The sequence below is a fragment of the Chiloscyllium punctatum genome, chromosome 25 (genome assembly GCF_047496795.1).
Source record: "Chiloscyllium punctatum isolate Juve2018m chromosome 25, sChiPun1.3, whole genome shotgun sequence".
Taxonomy (NCBI): Eukaryota; Metazoa; Chordata; class Chondrichthyes; order Orectolobiformes; family Hemiscylliidae; genus Chiloscyllium; species Chiloscyllium punctatum.
Window position 1 is genome coordinate 46,434,022 of NC_092763.1, and position 26,926 is coordinate 46,460,947.

General features: G+C 39.8%; 1 protein-coding gene across 1 annotated transcript in view; it reads left to right on the forward strand.

The window, feature by feature from the left end:
- The window catches only part of med12 (mediator complex subunit 12), a 184,903-nt gene that overhangs the window by 103,368 nt on the left and 54,609 nt on the right, over nucleotides 1-26,926 (forward strand). The window contains exons 25-29 of the mRNA XM_072595208.1: nucleotides 8,548-8,661; nucleotides 9,473-9,636; nucleotides 17,186-17,365; nucleotides 19,364-19,435; nucleotides 20,605-20,780. Coding sequence (XP_072451309.1) covers nucleotides 8,548-8,661; nucleotides 9,473-9,636; nucleotides 17,186-17,365; nucleotides 19,364-19,435; nucleotides 20,605-20,780 — 706 coding nt within the window. The remainder of the gene's footprint in view (nucleotides 1-8,547; nucleotides 8,662-9,472; nucleotides 9,637-17,185; nucleotides 17,366-19,363; nucleotides 19,436-20,604; nucleotides 20,781-26,926) is intronic.

The window sequence follows — 26,926 nt, forward strand, 5'->3', positions numbered from 1 at the left end:
GGACAGGCTAAGTGAATAGAACATGGCAGACATATAATGTGAATACATGTGCTTTACTTGTGGATGTTCACATTAGTGGAAAAATCAAAAAGGCAGAATATTTCTTACATTGTTCGGGGTTGGGAAGCGCTGGTGTCAAAGTTGGATCTGAGTTTTATTGTCTGTAAGTCACGAAAGGAAAACGTACAGGTGCGGCAAACAGTTGGAAAGGTAGACCATAAATTCCCTTTGAAATACTAGAAAGTTAAGTACAGAAGTAAAGACGTCTTGCTGTAGTTTTATAAAATCTCAGTAAGACTTCAGTTGGAACATTGAGTGGTTATAATCATCTCAGCTCCAGAACATCCCTGCAGGATTTCCTCGAGATAGTGTCCTAAGCCCAATTATCGTCAGCTGCTTCATCAATGACCTTCTCTCCATCCTAAATCAGAAGTGGGGATGTTTCCCAATGATTACACAATGTTCAACATTGTTTTGCAACTCCTCAGTTAGTGAAGCAGTTCATATTAAATGCAACATGATCTGGATAATATCCAGACTTGACCTGACAAGTGGCAAGTGCAGGTACACAATCCTTTATCTGAAATGCTTGGGACCAGCTGGCTTTTGAAATTTTGGAATAAGTGACATTTCAACGGTGAAACTTTTAAAAAATCTTACCGAACAGTAGACTCGCGGTGAGTAACGAGCCCTGAGACACAATACATCGCATCCAAGTGACACGCATTGAGTGGGCATGGAGTTGGATTACCTGATTGCACCCCAAACAACCTTGTTATTGATCAAAAAACTTCAGAAAAAATCCTCCGGATTTTGGAGCTTTTCGAATAAAGGGTTGTCTACCTGTAAGATCCTACGTAAATGCGAGGGAATAACCATCTCTAATAAGAGACAATCTAGCCACTGCCCCTTGACATTCAATGTTGTTACTCTCACTGAATACCCCACTATCAGCATCCTGAGGGTTAACATTGGCCGGAAACTCAATTGGATTTGTCATATAGATGTAATGGCTAGAAGAACAGGTCAGAGGCTAGGAATACTGCAGTATGTAACTCACCTCCTGCCTCTCGAAACAAAGCCTGACAAGTACCTACAAGGTACAAGTCAGGAATGTAATAAAATACACTTGCCTGGATGGGTGCAGCTTCAATGCCAGTCAAGAAGCTTGGCAGCATCCAAAACAAATTAGGTCGGCTGGTTGGCATCTTATTTAGAAGCATCCATTCCCTCCACCACCGATATTCAGTAGCGGCAGTGTGTACTATCTACAGCAAATCTGCAGAAATCTACCTAAGATCCTTAGACAGTATTTTCCAAATCCACAATCACTTCCATCCAGCAAGACAAGGGCAATAGGTATGTGCAAACATTCACACATGCCCCTCTGTGTCCTTTAGATTAGATGCATATCCTTTGGTGTTAGTTCCCAGCCCTGATCCCCTTGCAGCTATGTCTCTGTCTAATGCCCACATTTTATGGCATTGAGGAGATGATTGGCCAAAATCTTGAATTACAGAGTGGGCTTGTTGGCTGAATTGCTTACCCCTGTTCTTATGTTCCTATGAGTTTTCCTCTGAAAGTAGAGGCTATGTCAACATTTCTTTTCATCAAGATTGTTCAAAAAAATCTTGACTGTTTATCTTATGCTGTGTATAATACTGATAGATACCTAAAGGAGATGGTCAATGCTTGGAAGTGCCTTTTTTAAAATGTAAATTACTTTAACTGGGTGGATTTTTATTTCAAGCATCTTCAGTGTTATCTTTTAACTTCTACAAAATCGACACTCATTTCTAAGAGCTGTCTTTCACAGGGGTTCTTTTAAAGAATATTGAACTGCTGTTTCTAATTTTAATGATCACTAGACAATACCAGTTAATTCTTCTTTTCCATTTGATACTAAATTGGCAAGTCTGTGACCCTGGCAATACATGGTCACTGTTGACCAGGATTCTGCATTAGATTGAGCTGCTAAAGTGGCAAATTACGGTGGTAATTGCAATCTTTCTGTTTATATACAGACAGACTTTAAGGAATTACAGTAATCGTAACATGATAGAATTTTGTGTTCAGTTTGAAAGGGAGAAGTGTGGGTCTAAGTCTGCTGTACTAAACTTCACAAAGTTCTGATAAAGTTTAAAAGTCAGAGCTGACCAAAGAGAGCTAGGAAATAAGGGTAAATGATAAGATAGCAAGGCTTTTTAAAAGAAATATTTAACATCTCTTGAAAGAGATTCTTTCCAGTGGAAAACAAAGGCTCATTGAATTATCTGTGACTAAATATGGAAGTTAAGAATTGTATGAAAAGTAACAGCAACGTATATTATTAGTAAGTTAGAAGATTGGTCAGATTTCAAGAGTCAGCAAAAGAAGAAAAAGTATGAGGGAAAGCGAACTTATTAAAAAAGGAAGTTAATAAAGAGTTTCCACAAGTGTTAATGTGGGAAATGAGTACCTAGATTATGTACTGGTCCTTTAAAGAGTGAGTCTGTGGAATTGATAAACGTAAAACAAGAAAATGACAAAATAGATATTCCGTCTTTGTCTTTATATTAGAAGATTTATAAAATTTCCCAACGATACTTGAAAACCAAGAAGTGAAAGATTGTTTTATTTTTATTTCAATCACCCAGAGGGTAATTGTGAAAGACTGACAGTCCCCCAGACCAGATGATCTGCATTCTCATCTCTTAAACAAAGTGACTGCAGAGATGTTTGAGACATTGATTATCATACTCCAAATTCCTTATATTCTGAGCAAATTGTGAAATATTAAACATGCAACCTTTCCAAGAAAGGAGGAAAGGCAGAGCAGCAAATCATACGCCAGTTAGGTCAATGTCAGTCTTAGGCAATTTGTGAGAATTCATTATTGGGGAGTTATAGCAGGGTACTTGGAAAATCATGATGTGATCAGGCAGAATCAGTAACTTCATAAGAGAAATCTTGTTGAATTAATTATTATTCTGAGAAAATGCATTTGATAATGTTACCAAATGTTACAACACAAGATGAGAGCACATAGTGTAGGAGCTGTACTATAATCGCTTTCCCCAATGTTGTTTGCTCTATATTGGGAAGACAAAATGCAGACTGGGTGATCACTGCAGAATACCTATGTTTTGTCTGCAGAGATAACCCTGAATTTCCAGTTGCCTGCCATTTCCACCTTTCATCATTGACCCTGGCTAACACTTCTGTCTTGGGCTTGCTGCAGTGCTCCAGCAAGGCTCAGTGCAAGCTGGAAGAACAGCATCTTGTTTCCATTTTGAGGAAGCCTTCAGGACTCTATATTGAATTCAATAATTTTACAATCTAAGCCCTTTCTATGTCTTTTACCCACCTCCACATGCCAAGGCCTGTCATGACATTGGATGTTTTCAGCACTGCCAACCCAATTTTGTCGCCTTATGGTCCCCATTATTAGCTTTTAATTGTCCCAAACATACTATCATCTATCCCTTTGTCTGCCTAGCTATTGTACTGTCTCCCTCTGGGCTCCATCTCTACTTGTCTGCTCACTCCCTACCCCACCTCTCATCTTAATATATGTCACCTTTTCTTAGCTACTATCAGTCTGAAGAAGGGTCACTGGACTCAAAATATTAACCTGACTCTCTCTCTCTCTCTCTCTCTCTCTCTCTCTCTCTCTCTCTGCAAATGCTGCCAGGCCTGAGTTTCTCCAGCAATTTGTTTCTGTTACAGATCTCCAGTATCAGCAATTCTTTTTTCTACTTTAGTTAGAGTCGGAGGTTACATGTAAACGTGGATAAAGGGTTGGTTGGCAACCAGGAAGCAGAGAATGGGGATAATTAAATTTTTTTTCAGGTTGGCAAGCTGAAACAAGTGAAGTGCCACAAGGGTCAGTGCTATGGCCTCAACGATTTATAATCTATATTCTTGGTTGAACAAGTGTAGTGCATACACGGTACCTAAATTTGCCAATGACACCAAGATAGGTAGGAAACACAAGTTGTTCGGGGGCGTTTGAGAATCTGTAAAGGAATATAGATAGGTTAAATGATGAAAAAATTGATGTGAGAAAGTGTCCACTTTAGTAGGGAGAACTGAAAAGCAGCATACAATTTAAATGGAAATAGATGACAGTAGTCTTTGGTTTGAGTGATCTGGATATCCAGGTACATGAAGCACATGAGGTTAGTCTTCAAGTACAGCAATTGATGGGAAGGCAAGTGAAATATTGTGGTTTTTTGCAAGGAGGATGAAATATAAAAGTATTCCTACTGCAGCTCTACAAAGTCTTGGTGGGACCACATCTGGATTGCTGTGTGTGCAGTTAGTGTCTCATTACTTGGGAAAAAGAAATTTCTTGGATATAGTTCTGAGAAGGATTAATCAAATGATTCCAGGAATAAAGAGTTTGTCTTGAACAGGTTGAGCATGTACAGTATTCACTGGAGTTTGTAAGAATGAGAGATGATCTTAATGAAACATTTAAGATCATGAGAAGGCTTCAGAGGGGTTTTTTTCCATGTAGGGAAGGCTCGAGTTGGGGCACACAGTCTTAATTTAAGACAGAAGCGAGGAGAATTTTTGAGGATTGTTAGTCTGGAGCATTCTTTTCTCCAGAAAGTGGTAATGGCTGACATAGGGTGGTGCAGTGGCTCAGTGGTTAGCACTGTTACCTCACAGCACCAGGGGTCCAGGTTTGATTCCACCCTGTGGTGACTGTGTGGAGTGGAGTAAGGAGGTGGGACACTGTATATGGATGGGATGCTCTTCGAAGGGTTGGTGTGGACTCAGTGGGTCAAATAGCCTGCTTCCAATCTGTAGTGATTCTATGATTTGAATTTATTGAAGTCTGAATTAGATTTTTAACAGATAAGCGAGTAAAGGTTAATAGGGTGCAGACAGCAAAGTGGTGTTGAGATCACAACAAAGATCAGTAATGATCTTACTGGATGGCAGAACAGGCTTGAAGGGTTGAATTACTTAGTCCGGCTAGTCCTGTGTTGCTGCATCATTCACCATAGATGATTGTTGCAACATTTATGACTAAAACCTTTGACTATCCAGTTTAGGAAGAGCATGACAGAGTGCGATTCTTGAGAAGATTTGTGGTTCAGGTTGTAAGTTTGCTCGCTGAGCTAGAAGGTGTGTTTGCAGACGTTGTGTCACCATGCTAGGTAACATGATCAGAGAGCCTCTGGTGAAGCGCTGGTGTTATGTCCCACTTTTTATTTATTCAAAGAATAGAATAGAATCCCTATACTGTGGAAACAGGCCCTTCGGCCCAACAAGTCCGCACTGACCCTCCGGCAAGTAGCCCGTCCAGGCCAATTTCCTTACCCTATATTTACCCCTGACTAATGCACCTAACCTACACTATGGGCAATTTAGCATATTCACCTAACCTGCATATCTTTGAATTGTGGGAGGAACTCGAGTACCTGGAGGAAACCCACCCAGAGACAGGGAGAACATGCAAACTCCACGCAGACAGATGCCCAAGGCTTGAATTGAACCCGGGTCTCTGGCATTGTGAGGCAGCATTGCTAACCACTGAGCTATCTTGTCATGTGTCTTGATCTCTTAAGGTGGGTGATATCATTTCCAGTTCTTTTTCTCAGAGGTTGCTAAATGGGGTCCAAATCAATGTGTTTATTAATGGAGTTCCAGTTTGAATGGCAGGCCTCTTGGAATTCCCAAGTGTGTCTCTCTTTAGCCTATTCTAGGATGGATGTGTTGTCCCAGTTGAAGTGATGTACTTCTTCATTGGATGTGTAAAGACACTAGTGATAGTGGGTCATGTCTTTTGGTGGCTAGTTAGTTTTTGTGTATCCTGGTGGCTAGTTTTCTGTCTGTCTGTCCGATGTAGTGTTTGTTACAGTTCTTTCATGGTATTTTGTAAATGACATTGGTATTGCTGGTTGTTGGTATAGAATCAGAATGTTGCGAGAAATGATTAACAATGCCCACAACCGACTTCAAAAATACAATCGGGAAGTTTCACACTGAAAAGCTTTATACACCAACGTGACAGACCATGAATGGACAGACACACGAGAACAAGCCATCAGCATCAAACAACAGCAAACACAGAAAATTAGAAAAACTATCACTACAGGAAAAACTAGACAAGATCACACAAAAGAACAACACAGCCAACTCGGGCTTGGATTAAAAACCTATCTGTTCGATCACTAACAGACACACAAAAACCATCCTACTAAGAAGGATCAACTACAATTACAGAATGTGGACCAAAAGGACTCTCAGAAGAAACCCAGCAGACCATCAGACAGACAGTTGCACCAACACGAAGCAGGAAGAAGGAAGGGAACACCCTCAACACCCAGGAAAGGAAAGCCTTAGAAGGACTCAGAAATGACAGAAACATTGTAATCCTACCTGCAGACAAAGGGCGCATGACCGTCATCCTAAACAGAACACAGTACATTGAAAAGGCAAACTCACTGCTCACAGATACTGACACTTACAAACAGGTAGTGATAGACCCAACTCCACAGCTGGAAAACCATGTCACAGCAACATTGAAGAAACTTCATAAATAAGGATTAATTAGCAAGACAGATCTCCAAAAAATGTAACTGGAGAGATCCAACATACCCAGTTTCTACAGACTACCTAAAGTACATAAACCAGGGGACACCACCACCACCCCCACCCCACACCCCCCCAAATAAAAACCTCAAATCCATAGTCTCACTTCTTGGAACACCAACTACAGACTAGCTAAGGAACTCCACCGAAAACTGAAATATCTAGTAAAGACTTATGGCACTCCATCCACTCCACCCAAGAATTCCTGAACACCATCAAAGACACCAAGATAGTAGAGAATGAAATAATGGTCTCCATCGATGTAACAGCCCTCTTCACATCAATTAACATCAGCCTGGCCAAAGAAACACTGACTGCACTACTAGAGGAACCAAGGATGCGTACACCAGACAGCAAAACATCATTAGCAAGGACAATATCCTCAAGCTAGTAGACCTGTGCCTCACTACCTACTTCACCTTCAATGGCAAGACCTACAAACAAATCATTGGAACACCCATGGGATCACCAATATAAGGCTTCTTAGCAGAAGCAGTCATGCAGAGATTTGAACGAACAGCCCTCCCCACGATCCAACCCAAACTTTGCGTCCGCTATGGAACAAAATAGAGGAAATCTACAACAACATCAACAATATTCTTACTGGCATAAAATTCACAAAAGAGGAGGAGAGTAACAATAGACTCCCCTCATGGATGTCACTGTGGAATGAACTTCAGACCAGTGACTACATGAAAACAACGTACATAGTCCAGATACTTAACTAAAGAAACAATCATCCCAACAAATGGAGCTGCATCAGGACATTATTTAAATGGGCCACAACACATTGCAGCACCCAGGATCTAGGAGCAGCAGAAGAAAAATACTTATATAGCGTATTCAAGAAAAACGGATACCCAATAAACACAGTCTGCCGATTCCTAAACGACAAACCCAAATAAGTAGACACAAAGCACCCAGAAACTCTAGCCACGTTACCATACATCAAAGACATCTCTGAAATGACTACCGGACTATTCTGACCCCTTGGCATCATGGTAATCTCCAAATCTACCACACACTTAAACAGTGGCTGATGAACCTATACCAACAACCAGTAAAACCAATGTTATTTACAAAATACCATGACAGGACTGTAACAAACACTACGTCGGACAGACAGACAGACAGAAAACTCGCCATCAAGATACACGAACACCAAGTAGTCAATAACCGACATGACCAGCTATCACTAGTATCCTTGCATACCAACGAAAGCGAACACCACTTCGACTGGGCCAACACACCCATCCAAGGACAGGCTAGATGGAGACATATATGAGAATTCCAAGAGGTTTAAATTAGATTACATTACAGTGTGGAAACAGGCCCTTCGGCCCAACAAGTCCACACCGACCCGCCGAAGCACAACCCACCCATACCCCTACATTTACCCCTTACCTAACACTACGGGCAATTTAGCATGGCCAATTCACCTTACCTGCACATCTTTGGAGTGTGGGAGGAAACCGGAGCACCCGGAGGAAACCCACGCAGACACTGGGAGAACGTGCAAACTCCAGACAGTCAGTCGCCTGAGGCAGGAATTGAACCCGGGTCTCTGGCGCTGTGGGGCAACAGTGCTAACTACTGTGCCACTGTGCCGCCCACTGGCATTCAAACTTGAACTCCATCAATAAGCACATAGATTTGGACCCATTTATCAACCTCTGAGGGAAAAAACACTTGGAAATGACATTACCCACCTGAAGAGACACAAACATAGAAAGTGGGCCAGAACATCAGCGCTTTACTGCAGGCTCACTGATGATGTTACCTAGCAAGAGACGAAACGTCTGAAAACAAACCATCCAGCTCAGTGAGCAAACTTACAACCTGAGCATGACAGAGTGTGGGTGAGAGCAAGTAAGATGACGACCACAATTAAAAGACTTTTGCTTATTCTTGGCATGTTGATACTCTATTAGAGGAAACAATTGATTATTTTTGTTTCAGATAAACCAACAGTCGGGATTCGTTCATCCTGTGACAGACATTTGTTGGCAGCATCACAGAACAGTATTGTGGTTGGAGCAGTTTTTGCAGTTTTGAAAGCAATTTTTATGTTGGGTGAGTGCTGTCAATATTGATTGTTGATTCCTATTGGATGATGGAGCCTCCTTTTTGTTTGGGATGCGTGTTTTGCACTCCGCTTTTATAAGTTAACACGTTTTCTTTCCCTTTGCTTCGGCTGATGCATGCCCCAGATTGAACTCTGATTTTAATGTAATATTTCTTGATGTCATTCATATGTATAGAAGTTAAGAGCATCTCAGTAGATGGCTAAAGATATTTTTTTTTAACCATAAGGCTTAAAATTATCAACAGCAATGCTTAATTTCTCTTCCCATAGAAGTTATGAAAAGTAAGTTCAGATTTTTTTCTCATTGTAGTTCAACTGGATGTTACACGTAGCAAATGGTGTATTAAAAAATTCCAAATGTAACCTCTAAAGCTTCCAGAACACTTTGTTTTAATGAATGGAGAGTGGACCTGCACTCTTACTATACACTGCCTTTTGAACACCAGATGCCACTGTTGAAATCATATCTTTTATAAGCTTCACTATTGTATGACTTCAAAATAACTAACAACTAGTGGTTGTGATGATAACTATGAGGGAAGTCCTAGTGGAATCAATGTTTCTGGACTGTTGATGGAGTAAGTATCTAATAGATAAGAGATCTTTTCTTGCTGCAGTCATTCTGCTCCTTTGGTCAAGGAAGGTTGGTGTTGTGTACCGGGACAATTACCTGTAAGCTAAGAGAGGGGATGACTTTATTCCAGAAAGAAGCTACTGTGCATTGAGATACAATTAAAATGTAATCTAGAAGACTCACAACACACAATGAAAAGAATTCTTTTTCCATTTCAATTTTAGGTGATGCTGAATTGAAAGGCTCTGGATTTTCACTTTCTGGTGGAATGGAGGAACTTGCAGACGATGATGTAGGAGTGAAAAAATCTGGCAGTCGGACTGTTTCAATTGAAACAGCCAGTTTAGATGCTTATGCTAAATACGTGTTAAAGAATATCTGTCAGCAGGTAAAAGGGCCTTAAATTTTGGACACTGAAATGTTAAAGTGTGTTCACTGAAATTAAAGTTTTTCTGTTTTTATGCATTTAGCAAGAACTATCTCATTTTTGTCTAAAATATAGAGGTCAAGTTTAGAAAAATACACTTCATTGTTAATTGGTGACTAATATATAGGTGTCAGTGCTCCAATTTTTGTGTTTTAATTATGTTTTATTTTACAGGCCTGACATGTTTAAATGAGCAACTTGTGCTTAACGTATCATTCTCCTCTATACCAACTACCATCCCACAAGAAAAACTACACCGGGCCAGATTTTTCCACAAGGCAGGGACTGATTAGGGATAGTCAGCTTGGCTTTGTGCATGGGAAATTGTGTCTCACTAACTTGATTGAGTTTTTTGAAGAATGACAAAACAGATTCATGAAAGCAGAATGGTAGATGTTATCTATATGGATTTCAGTGAGGCATTTGACAAGGTTCCACATGGTAGACTGGTTAGCAAGTTTAGATCACTTGGAATCAAGGGGCAGCGAGCCAATTTGATACAGAATTGCCTTGTAGGTTTGGAGACAAGGGTAGTGGTGCAGGGTGGTTTTTCAAATTAGGCCTGTCACCAGTCGTGTGTTGCAAGAGTCAGTATTATCTCCACCACTTTTTGTCGTTTATTTAAATGACTTGGATGTAAATATGGCAGGTATGGTTAGTAAGTTTGTAGGAGACACCAAAATTGGTAATGTAGTGGACAGTGAAGAAGGTTATCTCAGAGTAGAACGGGACCTTGATCAGATGGGCCAATGGACTGAGGAATGGCAGATGGGGTTTACTTTAGGTACATGTGAGGTGCTGCATTTTGTTAAGGCAAACCAGGGCAGGAGTTATGGTTGAGCTATGGGGAGGGTTGCCAAACAAAGACACCTAGGGGTACAGGTTCTTAGTCCTTGAAAATGGAGTTGTCGGTAGACACGATAGAAAAGAAGGCATTTGACATGCTTACCTTCATCGGTCAGTGCATTGAGTATGGGAATTGGGATGTCATATTCTGTCTGTATAGGACATTGGTGAGGCCACTATTAGAATACTGCGTACAATTCTAGTCTCCTTGCTATAGGAAATTTGTTGTGAAACTTGAAAGGGTTCAGAAAAGATTTAAAAGGATGTTGCTGAGACTCGAGGGTTTGGCCTATAGGGAGACTGCATTTGCTGAGGCATTTTCTCCTGGACCATCTGAGGTTATGGATTTTCCTTCGAGGTTTATGAAATCATAAGGGATATGGATAAGGTAGAAAGCTAAAGTCTTTTTCCTAGGGTGAGGGAATTCAAAACTAGAGAACATAGGTTCAAGTAGAGAGGGCAACTTTTTCACGTGGATTGTGATGTGTGTATGGAATGAACCACCAGAGGAAATGGTGGACGCTGGTACAATTACAGCATTTAAAAGGCATCTGGATGGGTACATGAATAGGAAGGGTTTGGAGGGATATGGGACATTTGCTGGTAAATAGGACTATATCAGTTTAGGAGATCTGGTTGGCATGGGCGAGTTGGACTGAAGAGTCTGTTTTCATGCTTTGTAATCCTGTGCCTCTGAGTATACTCACACAAAAATGATACACGAGCTAAAGTGGAGAAGGTGGTAGTGACTAATCTTCTTGAACGTCTGCAGTAGATTTAGCTTTGCTATACCCACAGTGCTGTTAGAGAGCAAGTTTCAGGATTTTGACCCACTCACACTGAAGGATCAACAATATATTTTCAAATATGAATGGTGAGTAGCTTGGAGGGAATTTTGTAGGTGGTAATGTCGCCATGTATCTGCTGCCTTAGTCTTATGTGACAGTGGTTCGGGATTTAGAAGGTGCTATTCGAACATGGTGAATTTCTACAGTGCGTCTTGTCAGATGGTATAATCTAAAGCTTCTGAGTGTCAGTAGTGGAGAGAGTGAATATTTGAGAATGTGGTGCCATGGTGCTGTTTTTACCTGGACAGTGGCAAGCCTCTTGAGTGTTGTTGGAGCTGGACTCATTCAGGCAAGTTTTTAGGAAGAGATGATGTTGTCATGGCATTTTCACTGGACTAGTATTCCAGCGATCTCAGAAATACTCTGTGGCCCAGGTTTGAATCTACCGTGGCAAATGGTGACATTTTAAATTGAAAATTAAATGTCTAATGATGACTGTTGAACCTCTGTTGATTGTCGTAAAAATCCATCTGGCATACTAATGTTTTTTAGGGAAGGAAATCTGCTGTCTTTTCCTATTCTGGCCTACACATGACTGAATCCCTCTAATCCTCCTTCTGCATGGAAATCAGGCATCTGTCCTTAGCAACAACATGAAGAACTAGAAGTCAATGATGTGATCCATGTCAACATGCCAATCATATTTTGTGGAATGTCAGAGCAGTACAGCTTAAGGGGAACTTCGCATGTGACTGCAGACCTACATATTGTGGTTAACTTTAACATCCCTCTGAAAGGGTTAGCATATCAAACCACTTAAAAAAAAAAAACTCAAAAAAAGGAAACCGCATAAACCACCTCGCATTAATCAGCACTGGAAACAACAATGGCCAACTCAGCTCTGTAAAGTCCTCCTTACTAATATTTACAGTCTGACCTGTCCCTTAGACGCAACAAAGATGATGGCGCAGTGATGTACAGTCAGAAGGAGTTGCCCTCAAAGTCATTAACATTGACTTTGCATGCCATGAAGTCATGTTGAGATGAAACACTGGCAAGGAAGTGACTTGCTAAACCCCAGTTTCCACCATCCCTTTCAGCAGTTGAATCAGTGTTCCTCTATTTTGAACACCACTTGGAGGAAACACTGATGGTAGCAAGAATGCAAAATGTACTCTAGGTCACAGTCTTCAGTGTATGTCACTGCGTGGCTTAGCAAAGTCCCAACTGTCCAAGTTGGCAAAGTCCTAAAGAGCATCGCTGTTAGAGTAAATCTGTTGGACAGATAGCGAAAGAACCAAGAAGAGGGAAAAGCATACCTAACCTCAACCTCACTAACTTGCCTGTGGCAAATGCACCTGACTGTGCCAGTATTGATAGGAATGCACAGACCTTGTGGAGACGAAGGCCCCTCTTCACATTGATGTTACCTCCCATTATGTTGCATGGTGCTAACACTATACCAAATGGAATAGACTTCAAACAGCAACTAAAGACTGGTGTTGCAACACAGGTAAACTCATCTGGTAATTTTAACCCAATACACAGGGAAGCTCACCTCGCTCCATGGTCTGTTAAATTTCGAAAGGCAAAGAACTATCCCAGAGGTCATTGTTTAAAATAATTTTATTCTTTAAGTCCAACAGAGAACATTAAACCATAACTATTTACAACTCTCTTCTCTTAAACCTATCTTTTACCTCCCACTCTACAATACTGGTCTATGAAAAAAAATGCGAATAAGATCTACAAAAAAAAACACATTTCAAAACCAGTCAACTTTGTTGATCCTCAATTGTAGATTTTCCTCTATAGTTTTTTTTTCTCTAGGTCAGCTTTGGTGTTCTGCTGGACAAATTTCTTATGGGCAGATACCTTTCAGAGAACTGTTCGGCTAGCAGTCTATACTTGTTGGTTTTCTTGTCCGTTCTCCCTCCAACTGTTCAAAATGTCCGATTTTATATCCCAAAACATCGGATCATTTCACTTGTTTGATGTCATCAAAACACTCAACGCAAATTCGATTGGATTTTGGTATCTGAGGCATAATTTAAACTGATTGGCTAAACTTGAATTTGTATTTGTTTGATTACAACACAACTCCAGCTATTTGTTTCAACCAAGTGTTACGCTTTTACCTTGTTCAGCCCTCTGTGTGTTTTCGGTCAGTCCTTGCTAGCCTCCTTTCTCTCTTAAAGGTACAGAACACCTCTAAACATTCATAATACATGGGCATCCATGTGGTGCTGTGAGTCATCATCTGCAACAAAATTGTACTAAAGACACAAAATCTGCAAACACACTTATGACTCAGCATACCCTATACGCCACCATTTTCATCAAGCAAGTTGATCAGCATTGATTCAATGAAGAGTGCAAGAGAACATGCCAGGAAGCAAACCAGGCAGACCTAAAAATAAGCTGTCAACGTGGTGAAGGTGATAAAGCAGTTTTACCTGCATGCCAAACAACATAAGCAGCAAGTGATAGACTGGGTCAGATCTAAGCTCTATATCCTACCACATCCGATTGTTAAACCTTGATGAATATTTAATTACAAACCAGAGGAGACGACTCCACAATGTCCCTATCCACAATGATAGAGAGACCAACAGATGAGTGCAAAAACAAAGTTCAAGCATTTACAACAATCTTCAGCCAGAAATGTTGAGTGTGTGATGCATCTCTGCCTCCTCTAATGGTCCCTAGCATCCCAGATGTCAGTTTTCAGCCAATTTAGTTCACTCCATGTGATAACAAACAGCTGAAGGCGTTGGATACCACTGAGGCTATGGGCCCTGACAGCGTTCAGCAATAATAAAGATTTGTGCTCCAAACCTTGCTGTTGCTCGAGCCAAGCAGTTTCAGTACAGCTAAAACAGTAGCAACTACCTAATAGATAATTGCCTGGACATGTTCCATACACACAAATCAGGACAAATTCGACGTGATTAATTGCCATCCCATCAGTCTTCTCTCAATCAGTAGTAAATTGACAAAAAGTGTTATCATCAGTGCTACCAAGTAAATATGTGGTTAATAATGACATTCATTTCAGTTGCACTGGAGTCATTCAGCTCTGGACATCATTAAAATTTCTTTCAAACATGAACATACTGCCTTCTTTCAAACATGAACAAAAGAGCTGATCTCCAGAAGTGAGTTGAGACTGACTGCTTTTGACATCAAGGCCACATTTGACTGAACATGATATCAAGAAGCCCTAGAGTCAGTTGGAATTGGAATACTCCACTAGTTGGTGTCATACCTAACACAAAGGAAGATAGTTTTGTTCCTTGGAGGATTGGTCATTTCAGCTCCAGGGCATGTTTACAGGAGTTCATTAAGCTAGTGGTCTAGGCCCAATCATATTTAGCTATTGTTTTAATGAATTTCCCACCATCGTAGGGTCAGAAGTGGGGAGATATTAGTTGATGATTGGACTATGTTCAGCATTATTTACAGCTCCTCGTATTTAAGCAGTACATGTCCACCTGCAGCAAAACTGGACAGTATCCAGGTTTGGGCTGATAAGTGGCAAGTAACATTCATGCCATGTACGTTCAAGATAATGACCGTTTTCCACAAAAACCAAATTTAACCATCATCTTTTGACATTCAGTTGCATTAATATCCCTCAGTACTCCAATATCAACATCCTTTGGTGTTACCATTGACCAGAAATCAAACCGGACTACAGTTTAGGCACCTGAATGTGTTACCACCAATGTTATGGTGAAGCTAATAGGGGAAAGAGAAAAATTTATCAAAGCAATATTAAACTGTAGATGGTTACAGTGATTGTGGGGTTGGTTATGCTACCTTGGAGAGATTTGAACACTTCCTTGTTAATTTTAAATTTGAAAAATTAGAGACTGGGAACCTATGAATGGCAGTGAATAAGTAATTGATGGTTGAATGGGACTTGGTGTAAGTTAGATGGAAGGTGCAAGAAGTGGAGTGTAAGTGAGCACAAATTTATGGGGTGTAGACATTGGGTGGCTCATCAAGGCAACAATGGGTAATTATTTCTTAAGGTAAGAAAAGCATGAATAAAAGTTTCAGCGCAGATACATTGAAACAAGTGTGGATGTGGATTTTCCCGAAGAATATGAGGGAAAAGCAAGACCCAGGCTATTGAGTTGGATGATCAGCCATGATCATAATGAATAGTGGAGCAGACTTGAACAGGACTTGAACTTGGCCTACTCCTGCTCCTATATTTTACATTTCTGTGATCTTTCAGAGGTGGCAGTGGATCATCTTGATAATAGAGAAGTTTTGGAGTTGAAAGCTATCTCTCAATTGTAATGCTAAGGTTATAAAAAGTCTGTCTTCAACTCTAGGGCCAAGTTTGAATCAATTTCTGTAGATGAGTCATTTTGATCTTTTCAATGATTAACTGGCAGAAATTTCAGCTCCTCCAGAGCTGAATGTTGAATGAAAACATTAAGATGCTTGTTATCATTGTGGTTAGATTGAAGTGAGTTGTATGTCAACGTACTTGTGGGATCTGATGTTCTGTTTGTAGGTTCTTACGCCAAGAGGCAATAAGTAAAGGAAAAACAGGGGGTAGATAATTTTTGAGGGGTAGGGGTGGAGTTTACAATCTGTTACTATGTCTGCATAGGTGAGAGTGGAAACAAGTGAGGGCAATCCCACTTGGTAATGCAAGCACTATATCAATCAACGTCAAAAAGTCTGGTGCTTGAGAAGCCCAGCCAGTCAGGCAGCATCCGAGGAGCAGGAGAGTCAATGTTTTGAGCATAAGCTCTTCATCAGAAATCTGATAAAAGAGCTTATACTTGAAACGTTGACTCTCCTGCTGCTCGGATACTGCCTAACCGGCTGTGCTTTTCCAGCACCACACTTTTTGACTTTGATTGATATAGTGCTTGCATTACCAAGTGGGATTGCCCTCACTTGTTTCCACTCTTACGCACTTTTCCAGCACCACACGTTTTGGCTCTGATAACCAGCATCTGCAGTCCTTACTTTCTCCCACTTGACTATATCAATCAAGGATGATGTGGTAATCCCTGTCAAAGCCTTCCATCCAATCAAGAATTTTGACGTGGGAATGAAATTCAAAGCAGGAATGCCCATATTTAATATATTTAGATACAGCTGTTAGAAGAGAATAGTTTAATACAAGTATGAAGTGCAGATCTATCTAAGAGTGTATGTGTATAGAGGATGTTTTCAAATGTGGGAACATCCAAACTAGGAATTATAAATGTAAGCAGGTTAGTAATAAATCCAAATGAGGAATTCATTGAAACTTCCTTTCTCCAGATAGTGGTTAGAATGTGGAAATTTCTGCCATATGGAGTAATTGAGGCATGTAGCAAAACTGCCTTTGAGGTCAATGTAGATAAATATATGGAGGGGAGAAAGCAATAAGTTATGCTGAAGGATTTGATGCAATAGAGTGGGAAAAGAATTACATCAGCATTAACACCTGTATGGACAGGTTAAGATAACATCTTAGTTCTGTGTATTCTTGATTCTCAATTTTCTTAACTTTTATTTCCTTGTCACAACTTCATGTTCCTTTTGATGCTGTTTACACCTTGCCCACTCTGAAATTCCGACTTTTGTTTTTACTTATTAGTGTGCACAAATGTTGCACTTGCTGACAAACGCAAAATAACCTTGAAGCCCTAATGGCTTGCAAATGATCTAACAAGTACAGTCCAACCTACACTGTTTCCAGATCAAATAATAATTACACTTTAAATGGCTGATGGTTGATTTACTTAGCAAAAAGTATGTGATCTTAAAGGAAGGCATCTTGGCATCGATAGCAGAGTAGAACATTATTTAAAGCATTATATAACATACACTTTTCTATTAGCCATTGTTATTTCTTACAGGAGTGGGTGGGAGAACGCTGCCTTAAGAGTTTGTGTGAGGATAGCAGTGCTCTGCAAGATCCAGTTCTGACAAATAAGCAAGCTCAGCGCCTCTTGCAATTGATATGCTATCCACACCGCCAACTGGACAGTGAGGAAGGGGACAACCCACAACGTCAGAGAATCAAACGCATTCTGCAGGTAAGGAATAGTGCATTTTAAGAAAGAAAATAACAAAAACAGTATACAGTATAAAGAAAGCATCTTGGTATTCTCTTAAAGCTAAGAATGAAGAGCTTTTTCAGGGAGACTTTGGCTCCAAAAATAACAGAATAGGTTGAAACTTTGAAACCAATTTTGAGTCAACCACAGTTCTTTGTTATTCCTGATCGAAGGGGTGATGGCGAATGACTACTTTTACCTGTGACCAAAAAAGAACATTACAACGTATCATGTAATGTTTCTTAATCATTTTTAGAGTCTTTTTCCCCATCTGGAGAAGCTCTATGCATGGCATCACCTAGTGTACAGCAGGTCCTGTACTGCCATGATGGAATTTTAAATGATTGTGCCTATCAGGTGAGCTTGCATACAAGCAGTACGTGGGTTGCAAATGGGTTCCATTCTAGAGTCTGTTTGCAAGTCGGTTTGTACACAGGTCATACACGTTGCAGACAATATAAAATACTGCTGATGCATTCGAGGAAATGTTCACGTGTCGCACCTTTGAAATTATTATTAATACACCCCCAAATGGAATTGCGTTCGTAAGTACGAGCAGTTGCAAGTTGGATGTTCCTGGATTCTTTTGAACCAAAAAACAAAGCTAATGATCTGGTATGTTAACTGTATCTGTTCTGAAGACAATAGTGTAAACATCCTTCTGAAGGCATTACAAAGGTCTGCGGTAATCAGCTTTGAACAAAATGCTTTGTTTTATTTTGAAAGAAAATTCTTCACATAAGTAATCAATACTCATTTGACTCTCAGAATTTAAAATCCAAATTCCAAATATGATAATATGTATAATTGTACACCTTCCATCATATTCTCAATGTAAGATAGTGTTATGATGCCAGGTGATGGTAATACAAAACAAGTCTCATCCCAGAGTGAAACCTGGCTTGGTCGACCACAAGGTTAATTCTTGTCGTGGATAATCATGGTGGATTGTCATTGAACATATTTGAATTAACAAAAGAACACAAGTTTATTGCACAGAAGGGAAAAAAAGTTTCCCATCAATGTCCTTTACACAGACTCCTATCTCAACTCTTAAACTACCTACTTAACTGGCTGTTTCTTGTCCCCTTGATCTGCTGAAACAGTTTTACAACTATGTCTAGCTCTGATGACCTAATCCATCTCCCAGCTGTAAGAACTTGAAATGTCTGTGAAAACACACACCACTTTGGAGGCTTCACAATCTAAAATCCTTCTGCTAGGATGAAAATTTTGAACTGAAAACTTGAATCTTCTACAAGGAGGAAACAGTTGTGCTGCAGTGAGCTCCTTATTCTGCTGACCTGAAATCTCACTAAGTTCAAGGTCTTTTTTTCCCTTCCCTTTTATAAACTCAGCAGAATAAACATTTCATCAATTAACATCATCAATATTGTCCTAGGCATGTGACTTCTTGGAAGTTATGTTTTTAGGTCTCTCAAAGTAAATGTTCCCTACAGAGAACTGAAATCAAAATTCATCGGCCTCTATTTTAAAATTCTAATTTCCTAAATGATATTAATACATATCAAATATGTTTATCACAATAGTTATCAAGAAATTAGTGACAAATTCAAAAGAAACTACTTACCCAAAGAGTGGCAAGGATGTGGGCTGTTCTACCACAATGAATAATTGAAGCCATAATGTAGTTGCATTGAAGGAAAATTAGATAAGTATGTGAGGAAGAAGAGAAGGTATGGTTATAATAATGGATTTAGATGAGATAAGATGAGAGACTGCTTGAGTAGACAGAAACATTGATATAGACTGGATTGGCTGAATGGCCTGTTTCTGTGTTGTGATATCCTTTTGTAATTGTACGTAGCCTCCATATTTGGAGACACTTAGGTGAATAGTCACCCATTGATGCAGTTGCTATCTGCAGCTCACTGCACAGTAACCTTTTCCAACCATCTGCACAAATGCACCTTTCTTAAAATGAAATACTGAGATGACTTTTCTCATTTATTTTAGAACCTTGATCAGTGGACAATGAGGCAATCCTCACTGGAACTGCAACTTATGATTAAACAGAGCATCATCAGTGTAAGTAAATAGCATTTATACAGAAAACGCTGGAAATGATCAGTAAGTCGGGCAGTATTTGTAGAAAGAGAAATAGAGTGAACATTTCAGCTCAATAATTCTTCATCAGAAGTTAGTTCATCCATCTGATGAAAGGTCCTCAATCTGAAACAACGTCTGTGATTCCATTTGCATCCTGAATATCTCCTCTCAGAAGCTACCTGACTTGTTGAGTGTTTCCACGATTTTCTGATTATATTTCAGACTTTCAGCATCTGCAGTTGTTGCTTTTGCAAAAGTGAAAGGCATTACAGTTTGACTTCAATTCTGATTCTGTATATGCAATCAAATATCTTGGTATGTGTAGGCAAATGTGAGGACTGCAGATGGTGGAAACCAGAGTTTAGATTAGAGTGGTGCTGGAAAAGCACAGCAGGTCAGGCTGCATCCCAAGTAGCGGGAAAATCAACGTTTCGGTCAAAAGCCCTTCATCAGGAATGGAGGCAGGGACCCTCCAGGGTGGAGCGATAAGTCGTGGTGGGGTGGGATGGGATGGGGTGGGGGATGTATGTGAGTTTACCAATGCCAATAAGTGAACGTGGGAGAGTTTTCACAATTTAAAAAGAATTTCTAGTTAAATTTTATTTCTCTAATTCATTTGCTGTAATGCTTCCGAGCTTGAGAAATATCTGACTCTAGTCTATGCTGCACCTGTTCAAGTTTCTGCCTATCAAATGCTGGTAAGAATAGTTTTCCTGTGTATTGGATGAGAAAATTGCAACACTGATGTCATCCAGTTCAATGGTAATCTGTACTGACTCGACCAGTGATTGTTAGAAAGCCAAAATGGGTACGCATCAAGATTGGAAATTTTGTATCTGAATTTAATTTGAATCAATATGAGGGGAAACAGCATTTGAATAAGCATTACCCAATAATTAAAAATATTTTTTCTTGTACTGGGCTGAGTCTCCTGCATTCCCATTACCTTAAGTTGTGTCCCCTGTACTGCTATTAAAATTTTATCCAAGTCTTACAAGCTTTTTATTGCCTCATGTAGAGCTGCTGAGTGCCGAGAGTGAATGCATGTAAAGGTGTTAGGCACTGTCATTATTTCTAGGCACCTTGTTTTTCCTCCTCGGGCCTAGTGGTGTATCTCTTAGAACATTGTGTCTGATCTTGTATTTTAGGAGATGAATTCCTTGTTGGAAAACATTGCTAAAGCCACCATTGAGGTATTTCAAAAATCAGCAGAAATGAACTCCTCCAATCTAAGCAGTAATGGAATTATGAATGCTGGGGTACCTATCTTTAGCTCCAGCAGCATAAATGGAAATACCACCAGCAAAATGAAACCGTTACTTAGGTGAGTTGTAGAAAGACTTAAACATGTGAACTGCGGAAATGTAAAACAAAACTGGAAATGTAATGAGCAGTCAAATCTAAAAAGAGAAGACGCAGGTGAAGAATTTAATCAAAACTAAAAACTTGTCTTTTTTCTTAACTTGTTGACTGATCTGTACATTTCCAGTATTTTCTAATTATTTTGAGTTTTATTTTGGATGTTTGGAGTTCGAACATATGAGTTGATATTTTCATGGGAGGTTGTAGCATAATAATAATGTAACTGAACAAGTAATCCATTGCTCCACATTAATATTGTGGGGCTGTAGGCTTAAATCCTAGATGGTGAAATTTGATTCATTCCAGTTGGCTATTGTATGGAATTGTTTTTTGTATGTGGAACACTTTTTAAATTTGTTCTGGCACCCTGCTGTTGTGTTGGGAAAAGCACTGAATCATTGATTCAGCACTGAAGTATAGTCAAATAACAGTTTGAGGTTTATCTCTGAATAGCAGAAAGTTATCTGCCAAATATGTAAGGGGTATTAAAGCAAAATATTGCACTTTTTGGTGACCTGAAATAAGAGCAAAAAATACAGTGAAATCTCGATAGATTAAGCAGCATAAGTGGAGAGGATCAGACATATGTTTCAGATCAGTGTTTTTTTTAATCAGTATGTAAACATTTCTTAACGGGAGATATTTTAGATAAGGTAAACAAAGAACAGATATTCCTCTTGGCTTATGTTACACGGACTGGGGGAATGCAAGCCGTGTAAAAACAATGACTGCAGACTCTGGAAACCAGATTCTGGATTCGAGTGGTGCTGGAAAAGCACAGCAGTTCAGGCAGCATCCGAGGAGCAGGAAAATCGACGTTTCAGGCAAAAGCCCTTCATCAGGAATACAGGAATGTAAGCCAGTAATTCTTGATCCCAATGAACTGCCTAAGAAAGAGAAAGAAGATTTCTTAAATGTGGAGATCAAAAATGTACATACAGGTCGTTCTGCTACATGTGTTTCGTCAGTGTGAATTGGCTATAATGCTATTGATGAATTGTAGACCTTGTTTGGATAACACAGACTTTCTACAGAACGGGTATCGTTATTTTCTATTAGCGATCTTCCACAGCACGATTTTCTATAGGGCAAGGTTGCAGAGGAACACAACTGTTGCGTTATTGCTGAATGACGTGTACATTAACTTTCTATGTTCCTTGTACAAGTATTGGCCAAATCTCTCTCAACATCACCTTGTGAAAGTTTCATGCTTTTTTTGGATAAAGTTTTGATTTTCTATCCTTTTTACCAAAGTAAATAAACTCAGCATTTCACAGCATTGCACTCTATCTGCTACCTTGTTGCCAACTCACTTCCCTGTTTGTATATTGAGTTCTCCTCACAACTTGCATTCTGACTTGGGTTTGTATCATCAGCAAACTTGGATACATTTACTGTCTGTTTCTTGTCTCAGTCATCAACAAAATTTGTATTTTACAGAGATCGCAGTGTTGTTCATTATGAAGCTCTATTAACCAGTTTACTATTTGAAAATCCCCCGGTTATCCTTGCTCTTAGCTTTCTGTCGTGCTGATATATTACGACTCTGTCCGAGCTGTACCCCCAACTCTCAGCCCTTGTCATCTTACATATTCATCTCTTGTTATCATAGAATTATAAAGTATGGAAACCTTTTGGTCGAACTCGTCCACGCCGACTAGATATCACAATCTGACCTAGTCCAGATTTTGGGCCAAATGCCTCTAAATGCTTCCTATTCATTTACCCATGCAGATGCCGTTTAAATGTTGTAATAGTACTTGCCTCCATAATTTCCTCTGGTAGCTATTCTATATACACACTGCCCTCTGTGTGAAAAATTTACACCTCGGGTCCTTTTTAAATGTTTTCCCTCTCACCTTAAAGCTGAGAGCTTCTAGATTTGGACCCCATCCTCCAGCAAAAAGACCTGGGCTAGTCAACCTATCCACATCCATCATGATTTTATAAACCTCTATAAGTCACCCCTCATCCTCCAAAAAAGGCTCCAATCTATTCAGCCTGTTCCAGTAACTGAAACTCTCCAACACCAGCAACATCCTCATAAATCTTTCCTGCATCCTCTCAGGTTTAACAAAATTATTTCTATAGATGGGCAACCAGAATTGAAAGCAGTATTCTAAAAGAAGCCTCACCAATATTCTGTAGAACTGTATCATGACAGGCCATCTCCTTTACTCAGTGTTCTGACCCATGAAGACAAGTGTCCCAAACACCACCTTCACCACCCTCTCTACCTGTGACTCCACTTTTGAGGAATTATTCACCTGCACAACTAGGTTTCTTTGTTCAGCAATGCTCACCAAAGCCCTACCATTCAGTGCACAGGTCCTGCCCTGGTTTGCCTTAACACAATGCAAGACCTCACATTTATCCAAATTAAACTCCAACTGCCACTCCTCGGCTTATTGGCTCATCTGGTCCGTGTCCTGTTGTACTTTTGAGATAATCAGCTTCACTGTCCACCATAGCATCTATTTTGGCGTCATCTGCAAACTTATTACCCATACTTCCTATATTCCTATCCAAGTCATACATATAAATAATGAGAAGCTGTGGACCCAGTACCAAACCTTGTGGGACACTGCTGATCACAGGCCTCCAGTCTGAAAAGTAACCCTCCAGCACTACACTCTGTCTCCTATCTTCAAGCCAGTTTTGTATCAATTTGGCTACCTCACCGGATCCCATGTGATCTCACCTTACTAACATACTGAACCTTGTCAAACGAAGTCCTTACAGACACAAATCTCAAGTTAGTAAGACATGATTTCCCATGGACAGAATCATGTTGACTATCCCTAATTAGTCCTTGCCTTTCCAAATTCGTACAATTCCTGTCCCTCAGAATCCCCTTCAACAACTTATCCACCACTGATGCTCCCTGGCTGTTCTTTATAACATTTCTAAATAATTGTACACACATTAGCCAACTTCCAGTCATCCAGCATCTCACCCATGGTTGTTGATTATGCACGTATCTCAGCAAGGGCCCAGCAATCTCTTCTTTAGTTTCGCACAAAGTTCTGGGAAGCACCTGATCAGGTCCTGGGAATTTATCTACCTTTTATATGTTTTAAGAACTCCAGTGCCTCCTATAATATGAATAGTTTTCAAGACATCACGATGTATGGGAAGACCCTAAAACATGCATGGTGAATGATGTCCAAGGTTTACCACTCAGTGAGTTCTCAATCTCTGGGAGGGTGGTAGTAAAGATAAGTGTAAAGGGTTTGGAAATTTGATTTGCAGGATGCACATGGGAAATTTTCTTATAGCCAATGTAAGAGTCACATGGACAGAGGCCTAGAAACAGGCTAGTTGCCAAACTATTGGTCATAAAGCATGCAAGGAATGGAGATACATCACATAAAACAGGAAAATCAAAGAAAGAATGATGTACTTTTTTGTATCATGATCTATGATTGTAGAGGAATGGAGTGGCTAATTTACTGAACACAATTAAAGAAAATCATCTTAATTATAAAGCTCCTTGGTTAAGTAATCTGTCTTTTGACAGGAAATGATGATTTACTGGTAGCATTTGGGCATTTATTTTACAAAAAGGCAGTGCTGCTAGCTTTCACAACAGGAGTGACTAGCCTGACATTAGACAAACTTTGCAGCAGCATTGTTCCATCTGTCCCATTGAGGCTTGCACAAATTGGTTGAATGAAGATTGTAACAATATGAGGAGCAGATGGTGTTTGTCAGCAAGGTGCAGTTCTGCTGCCAGCACTGTCATGTATTTTAATCTGCAAGCCAATTTTGAAAAGTGAAGACTTGCCATTAATAATGCTCAGTTGGTCTCACTTAACATGATTCTGTGTTGATACTGACCACAAGAAAGGATGACAAGCATGATGCTGAGCTGGTCTCCCACAGCTTAAATGATTCTCTTGGCTCAATAGTGCAGCATCAAGATCCAGCAACACCAAACGCCTCCCTAAATTATATCCACAGCAGAAGGCTAATAAGCAGAAGATAGACTTAAAGCAGAAAATTCTCAAAATTGCCTTCAGCCAAAAGCTGTGAAAGAGAGATGGGGAAGAACAGGGTCTGTGCTATAGGGAAGATGGATGCAGGCCACTTTTCTGAAGGAAGAGCAGGCCTATGATTTCATAAGAGAAGGGCAGGAGTGTGGAGGTGTGGGAAAGGGCAAAATATGGAGACAGTTTCCACACATTGTGCAAACTGCTTTGCATGCTGTTATATGATTTTCCCATTCCTGCAACTGTCCATGATGTAAAGACCTTTTTAGGTTTTATCTGCTGGCTACAGTTCATGAATATAGAGAAGAAAAAAACCCTTTTCTCTAGATCTTGTCACCACTACGTACTTCATTATGAAAAAACAGTAGCTTGGTGGGAATCCATCCACATTAACATTTCCAATTGCATACATGATTTGAAGTCCCAGGCTGTTATTCGACCAATCCTACTATTCTATAGTCTAGATGGCGTCTTTGTTCCAAGCATGTGTTGTCCTTTGCTTGGATTAGCCTGGTCAAACTAACTGAATTGTGAGGATCATAAAAATATAAAAAGTTGGAGTAAGAGTAGGTCGCTCGGCTAGTCAAGACTGACCCACCATTCAATAATATCGCAGCTGATCTGCCTCAGGTCTCAACTCCACTTTCATGCCAGCTCCTCAAAAGACTCAATTCCCTGATATTCAAAAATGTGTCTCTTTAAATAATTTCAGTGATCTAGCCTCCCAGACGCTGTAGTAGAGAATTTCTGACCTTGTTTCAATCACTACCTTGTGGAAGATCTAATTTTTGCATTCAGTTTTGATTGGTGGCCCTACTGGTCCAAACATCGTCTCAACCTCTTTCCAACGTACTACACATTCGACCACTCTAAGTGTCTCTGCACAATGATCAGAATGCCAATGCAATTTGTAGCACTGACTTCTAGTTCCGGAAGTCACTGTTACATGTGAATCTAAAACAAAATTAGCTAAACTTGTGGTCATCTCACCTCCAAAGGTCTTTTAAGACTACCCACCAATTATATACATCTCATATTCTTCTAAATTGTTTAGCTGTTCTTGATAAATCGACCCCTCATTCCATAAAATCAACTGAATGATGCTCTTATGAACTGCCTCCATGGTTTATTTCAATACAGGAGCCAAAATTGTTTACAATACTCCAGGTGTGGCCTTACCAACACCATGTACAGATTGTCGAGACTTACCTATTTTTAAATTCCAGTCCTCTAGCAATGAAGGCTCAAATTCTATTTGTCCTCATCCCAATATGCCTCCCACTTATTTTTGTATCATCAGCAAATTTGGATTTGTTACACTTTGTGTTCTCCAAGTCATTAATATAGGTAGTAAGAAATTAAGTCCCTCACACTAATTATTGTGGCATTGAGCTATTACATATTTCCAACATGAAAAAGACCCATTCACCCTGAATCTGTTTTTTGTGTGTTTACTAAACCTTAATCTGTGCTAACGTATTAGCCCCCACTACCGTGGCTCTAATCTTGTGCCATAACCTTTTATCTCGTACCTTAAATCAAATCCCTTCTGGAAATCAAAATACATTGCGTCTACCAATTTCCCTTTATCAACTCTGCTTGCTATAGTCTCAAAGAACTATAGCAAATTTGTCAAACATACGTTTCACAAAACCATGTTGAGACTCTGTTTGATTGAATTAAGTTTTACTGAATATTCTGCAATTTTTTTTCCCCTCAGTAATGGTCTGTAGCATTTTCCCAATGACATAGGTTAACTGTCTTGTTTCCTGCTGTCTATCCATCTATCTGCCTCTCTTGAAGAGGAGATCTACATTAGTGGTTTTCCAACAGCTGGAACCCTCTCTGAGTCCAAGTTCTGTAATATTATGAGCAGTGCCGCTAATATTTCTGCAGTGTCTTTCTTTGAACACCTCTGATGCAGGGCCTGGCTACTTGTCTGTCTTTAGTCACATTCATTTGTCAAATACTTTGTCTGTCATGATAGATATTCTTATAAGATCTTTCCTCCCATTAGTACCTTGTTTATTTGTTATCTTGTGCGTGAATGGAATGGGCTGCTAGAGGAAGTGGTGGAGGCTAGTACAATTGTACCTTTTAAAAGGCATCTGCATGG